The sequence below is a fragment of the Gopherus evgoodei genome, chromosome 5 (assembly GCF_007399415.2).
Source record: "Gopherus evgoodei ecotype Sinaloan lineage chromosome 5, rGopEvg1_v1.p, whole genome shotgun sequence".
NCBI classification, from domain to species: Eukaryota; Metazoa; Chordata; order Testudines; family Testudinidae; genus Gopherus; species Gopherus evgoodei.
Window position 1 is genome coordinate 13,850,610 of NC_044326.1, and position 6,579 is coordinate 13,857,188.

A 6,579-nucleotide genomic window follows, 5' to 3' on the forward strand; every position below is an offset into this window, starting at 1 on the left:
GACCCACTTTAGGGTCCTGATCCGTAGTTTGAGAACCGCTGCTCTAGCTGGTTTGAATCATTTGACCTTTTCTTTGACAACCAGCAGACAAAATCTCTCTGCACTTTTCTCCCCCATTTCTTTAGTTTTACAGACGCTGCTTTGTATTTTGTTACATCTGCAATTCCACGTCTTTGTCAAAAATAACCTACCCCACTCTGCAAACTTAGATCAGCAGCTGAGGGCAATTTATCACTGACCATTGCTCAGTCATATGTTAATGTTTGAGCAAGGCCATAAAAGAATGACATCATATTACCTCTGACCAACTTTCAAGGCAATGAATCTTTACAAAGCCCAAGCACTGATTATTGACAAGGTACATTCTCTCCTGACAGGGCCACAGAGAACATCTCCAACATGAGCTTCAATGGAAAGTTTGAACTCCAGTCCCAAGAAAATTTCGAGCCTTTCATGAAAGCCCTTTGTAAGTATCAGATACATGTAACTATGTTTAGTGTGTATTGCCTCTGTCCATATGTAGAGTCCAACATTGGTTAAATGAGTCTATTTCGTGCAGGCATTCAGGATTTAGATGAAAATAATTTTAATTTCTAATATTGAATTTTACTGTCCTTAATTTTTATACATGTGGTCTGATGCATTCATGAAAAGAACACATGATGGGATGAATCTCTATGATTGACATGCAGGAACCATTGCATAAAATTCTTTGGCCTGTATTATGCAGGAAATCAGCCTAAAATACCATAATGGTCCCTTCTGCCCTAAGAGTCTGCAGGCCAGATCCTCAGCTACTGCAGACCGGTGTGAATTTCCACCTAAGTCAGTGGAGGTATGCCAGTTTACACTGGCTGAGGAGCTGGTCCTAGGAATTTATTAAATGAATCTGTTGATTTTGCCTTGACTCTGCTAATCTGTCACTCTGTTCATTTTGTATGGAACCTCTGATTCAACTGCTTGTCAAAAACTAGGTAAAATGGGCCACTTATTTAGGTGCCAGAAGTTAGATTTAGGTGCCTTTTAGACACTCAAGTTTGAAAAATGTTGGCTTACATTTTCAATAATTTTCTGGCCAGGGATTGCATTTTCTCCAGTCTCTCTACATCTCCCACAAAAATTCCTGTTTTCTCCTCTCCTCCATCCACTTTCTTTTGAACTTTTCTTTCCCCTTAGACTTTCAAGGTGAGGGCAGGGGTGGCATTTCTTCCTCTTTCTAACCAGCCATGTAGGACAGGGGACAAGTCCTGGGGTTGGAGACTTTCCCCAGACTAGACTATGAATGACATTGTTCATTGCACTCAAACAGCAGCCAACTGCATGGCCCTATGTTAACTTAGGAAGTGTCCCTCAGAGTGAGGCCACTGTGCACCAGCCAAGGAGCCCTCTCAGCCATGGATTTCACAGCCCCAAAAGCTGGCTCTGTTTGTGTGGCTTCCCCATCTACCCCGGAAGTAGAGCTCCTGAGACCGCTCGCTAAGCCTAGGCTTTTATTTCTGGCCAGGTCTTTCTGACGAATTGATCGAAAAGGGCAAGGACGTCAAGAGCATCTCAGAAATTGTACAGAATGGCAAAAAGTTCAAGGTCACCGTGACAACCGGCAGCAAAGTGCTGACCAATGAGTTCACTATTGGAGAGGAGGCCGAGCTGGAGACCCCAACTGGAGAGAAGGTCAAGGTAGGTGCCCGGTCCTCCCTTCGTGTAGGGCTGTGGGTTGCTGAGCATCTCCTGTGGGGTGCTGAGTGCCCTGAGAGTGCTCAGTCCCCTGGAAGGGGCCCTCTGCACCTTGCAGGATCCTACCCTGACACCCCGTCCCAGCTACATTATCCCACAGAAAGGGCTGAACTGACATTGCCCCCAGTACAAAGCAGTTGATTTCTAGTGGACTTGTAGCACTTGATTTCCTTTTCATCTAACCCAGCGGTGCCCCAGATTTGCTCAACTAACAGCCACGCCATCAGCTTGGCCCTGGAGATCTGCAAGATGCATCAATGCCTGTAACTGCTGCTGGGCTAAATTCTCTGCTTGTTTAAAGGTGTGCAGCTCTTCTAACTTCAGTGGGATTGCACCCATTTACACTGGCAAAGAATTTGGTGCCTGTGTGTAAGAGGGATGTGTGGCCGTCAATGATTAGAGCTCCCAGCATACACATGGATCAAAGTGGAGCACTGCATGCTGGGAGCTGTAGTTGCTGTGGCCTGAATCCCAGGTAGTGAAGTTTAGGTGGCCATGGATTGTATTGTATAACTTCATGGATTGATCTTGGCTCACAGCTTGGCCATGTGTGATTTATTGTAGTGAAGGGGAAGTAAGGCTCCAAACTGTAGCTAAGGGAAGCATTGCATAATGGAGAGGATGTCTGGCCACTTGGGTGCCATGCCTTGCCCTGTTTTGGACAGGAGCAGAGGTTCTAGACAGGAGATCAGGTTCACTCGGCCCAGGTCAACAGACTCCAGTTCACTGGGCTCACGCCACAGTGCTAAAAGCTGTGTAAACATTGCAGCTCGGGCTGGAGCTCAGGCTCTGAAACCTGCAGCTTAAGAGCACCATCTATCACAGCTATTCTTAGCACTGCGGCATGAGCCAGAGTCTGTCGTCCTGGGCGCGGCGCTCACTGCCATGGGCTGCCATTGGCTGTGTGTCAGCAAAATTTCAAAAGTGACCTCAGATGTTGGGGTGCCTCTCTTGTTGAGTGCCCTATTTTAGAACTCCAGGGCTTAACTCCCACAGGTGCAAAGCACTTTGCATTGACTTCGGTTGGAGGTGTGGCTGCTTACTGTTACCAGATTCCTTCTTAAACTCATCACTCGGCACCTCTGATAATCAGGCCTTGGATGTCTAAAGTTAGATGCTCTAAACTATAGGCTACCCCTGAAAATGCGGGCTGTAACCTCTCTTTGCCTCAGTTTCCCCATGTGTAACATGTTTGAGAGCCACAGATGAACAATTCTGTAAAAGTGCTAAATACTGTTCTTCCAGACTAGTCAGCGGAATCAAGTTTGGCATCATGTAGTCTGCTACATTACAAAAGAGACATTGAGTTCCATTTTATTTTTATAAAAGGGGATGATGAAATGTGGCAGGGGATGTACAGGCATAAAACAAAAACCTGCCCTCTTAAAGAAGGATTATGCGCAAGCTCTTTGGCTGCTCTGACTGCACCTTCCTCTGCCCTTGTTTGCATGTGGAATTAGGGTTCACAGCTCTTAAAACTGGATGGTTCCTGTTCCTGGAAGGGAAAGGACAGATACAATGGTTCACTTAAAACCCCAGCATTGGCAATTCCTGCCCCTCACCGTCTCGATCTCATCAGCAGGTGGCTTTCTAGATCTTTTGAAGGCTGGAGGAATTCCTCAGTCACCTGAAATAGCACTGCAATGCTACACACCTAGAGGTCACTGAGATCCCACATGTGTTGTACTGGGGATAGCATCATGAACTGCTGGAGCAAACCACAGACCACCAGCACTTGAGCTAAAGAAGAATCCTCTGCAAGTGTGGCTATAAGAGTTTTACCTGCTGTATAACAGCCACTAGGGGGCATGTAGGTTGATACTATTTGTATTATCATACTGCCTAGGAGCCCCAGTCAAGGACCAGGACCCCATTGTGCTAGGTGCTGTACAAACATGGAACAAAAGGACATTCCCTGCCCCAAAGAGTTTACAATCTAAGGAGGTAGACAAATAAATAATGTTTTCCTATTGAAAGACTTTTACTTATGTAATTTCAGTTAGCAGCGATGTTAAACCACTTAGGACTCGTCTACATGGGGACATCTGGGAAAGTTAGTCTGAAGGAACTAAAGGTGTGAATTGGAAATGGATTAGTTACACCGCATTAAACTCCCATGTGAACACCCTCATTCAAAATTATAGTGGCCTTAATTTGGTTTAGTAACTAAATGGAATTAAGACCACTTTTAATTCTGAATAACAGCATCCACCCAGGGATTTAATGTGATTTAACTAATCCACTTCAAATTCACACCTTTAGTTAATTTGGAGTCTTACACTTGCCTAATATATCAAATAATTAGACACATGAGCATGCAAATTAGTCTTTATTCCACAGGCAGTAACGTTCATGTCTCTCTTCCCCTCTACTCCCTTTCTATCAGGCTGTTGTTCAAATGGAAGGTGACAATAAATTGGTCACGAACTTGGGCAAAATCAAATCCGTCACTGAAATAAAGGGAGACATAGTCACCAATGTAAGTATATGAGGTTATATACAACATTAGAAAAACGTCATCACTTACAGCATGAGACTATGGTGGGAGTTTCTAATGGAGACCAGCAAGTAGCTATCAGCATAGAATACGCACCCAGAGTACTGATATACATGGGCTAGAACTTCCCCAGGTATAAATTGGCATAATTCTACTGAGTTCAGTGGAGCTATGCTGATTTCCATCAGCTAAGGATCTGGCCTATTAGGTAGTAATGTATGAGAATCAGTTATTTTAAATATATCATGTACAAGCGTGTGCGTAATTTGGCCTTTTGTTAATGATCAACGTCTACCTCAGGTGCTTAAGTTTGGCTGGTCAATCAAGTGGTCATTTTAGGCCATTTTCAATGAGAATGTGCAGTATGCTACATGCTGTACACCCTTAATTATCCAACAGGCATTGGGGCCACTGAAAAGTGTGAATAATTAAGGTTTCAGGTAAGTGAAGAATGTTTCACTGTCATTATGGTAGATGTTGTGGGGCATGACTCTGTGTCGGAAAAAAACAGGAGGAGGCTCAGCTAACTGGTTTCAAATAAGCAAGGTCACACTGAACACACATGTTTTTGAGTATTTATTAATATAGTTAAAGGATTAGCAGTGCAATTTAAAGGAGATACAGTTGGTTGACCTTGGGCCCCATTCTGAAGTGTGGGTTTCTGGTCTGCGGGATCAGGGCCTTGATGTGTGTGATATTTGCAGGCTACTTCGGTGAAAGACTAATGCTTTGTGCTTTTTATTTGGTTTTTAGACATTGACCGTGGGAGACATCAGCTATACGCGAATCAGCAAGAGAATCTAGCTACCCTGTGCATTTCTTATACTGTGTAAAGTGTGCCCAATAAAGTACAGTTTGTATTAAAGCACTTTTGTTGTTATTATTATTATTACTCTTATTATTATTAACATCCTCCTTGTCATTTGGTGGCATTGTTGTGATTCACAGATGCCTATTGTAAGAGCTGTATTGGCCGCAGTTTCTATCCATTTTCCGAGTGAACAGCTATCCATGTCACAAAAGTCACCACCACAACTGGCACAAACTGGCCAGCAAGCTCTACACAGAGGGCCCAGTATGAATGGGCTATAGCAAGTGTACTACCCTCTGTGCCACAGAAATGATTCCTCTGGGTCAGCGTTGACACCATTGCTGCAGCCCATGCTGTATTTGTTCTGTTGCTAAACACAGGCATCCCTTTGTTGGTTCATATTCAATTTGCGAGCCACCAGAACCCCCAGATACTGCAGTACTACCACCTAGCCAGATAGTCCCATTTTGTACTTGTGCAGCTGATTTTTTTCCTTCCTAAGGACTTTGCATTTGTCTTTATTGAATTTCATCTGGTTGATTGCAGACCAATTCTCCCATTCATCTAGGTCAGTTTGAATTTTAAGCCTGTCCTTCAAAGTGCTTCCAAAACTGCTCCCGGCTTGGTGTCATCCATTAATGTTATGTGTCTTCCCCACTGCACCAGCCAAGTCATTAAGGAAAATATTTAATAATACCGGACCCAAGACAGACCTCCCTGTAGATCCTTACTAGATCCATCCTCCCAGGTTGACAGTGAACCACTGATAACAACTCTTTGACTATGCTTTTTTCAATCAGTGGTGCACCCATCTTAGAGTAATTTCCTCTAGACCTCACTGCCCTAGCTTGCTTATCAGAATGGCATGTGGGACTGTGTCAAAAGCCTCACTAAAATCAAGATACATCTAGTCTGCTGCTTCCTTCTTAACCACTAGGCCAGTAATGCTGTCAAAGAAGAAAATTAGGCTGGTTTGGTATCATTTGTTCTGGACAAATCCATGTTGGCTATTACGTATCACCCTATTATCCTTTAGGTGCTTACAGACTGGTTGTTGAATAATTTATTCCAGTAGCTTTCCAGGTATCAAATGTCTCATTAAGATGATGTTTCCAAACATTTATACAGTTGAACACAGCTTCAGGAAGATGAAACCAATGTCTCTCTCTCTCTCTCTCTCTCTCTCTCTCTCTCTCACACACACACACTTCAAACCTCACTGGGTTGTTAAAGGCCTGACCCATCTTAATGTGCACATCTTCCACAACCCTCTCCCCTCACTAGTCCTTTGCACCCACCAGCGGGGCATGCCCCATACTTTGGGAAACACTATGGTAGATCTTTATAATACAATGTTCCCTCTTCCTGCCTTACATGTGGTGGGCATTCAAACAGTGAACAGTTTTGGCATTTAAAGTATCTCCACTGGTCTCTGAGTTTACACCCATTGACATGAATTCAGACATTCAGAGCCATAGTTTCAGGCTCTCTGCAGGAGAGTCTGGAATTTATTTTTAAACCTTAATTACTTTGCAGA

At 43.8% G+C, this 6,579-nt stretch overlaps 1 protein-coding gene across 1 annotated transcript; it reads left to right on the forward strand.

Annotated features, from left to right (window-relative positions):
• The first annotated feature begins 399 nt into the window (after positions 1–399).
• Positions 400–5,035, forward strand: FABP1 (fatty acid binding protein 1). The gene is made up of 4 exons (XM_030564465.1): positions 400–466; positions 1,505–1,677; positions 4,121–4,213; positions 4,985–5,035. The coding sequence occupies exons 1-4, from the start codon at positions 400–402 to the stop codon at positions 5,033–5,035; spliced, it is 384 nt and encodes a 127-aa protein (XP_030420325.1).
• Positions 5,036–6,579: the final 1,544 nt, after the last annotated feature.

Coding starts and splice junctions, on each gene's coding strand:
- FABP1 (XM_030564465.1), top strand. CDS start 400: ATGAGCTTCAATGGAAAGTTTGAACTCCAGTCCCAAGAAAATTTCGAG. Junction 467..1,504: donor GCCTTTCATGAAAGCCCTTT/GTAAGTATCAGA, acceptor ATTTCTGGCCAG/GTCTTTCTGACGAATTGATC. Junction 1,678..4,120: donor CAACTGGAGAGAAGGTCAAG/GTAGGTGCCCGG, acceptor CCTTTCTATCAG/GCTGTTGTTCAAATGGAAGG.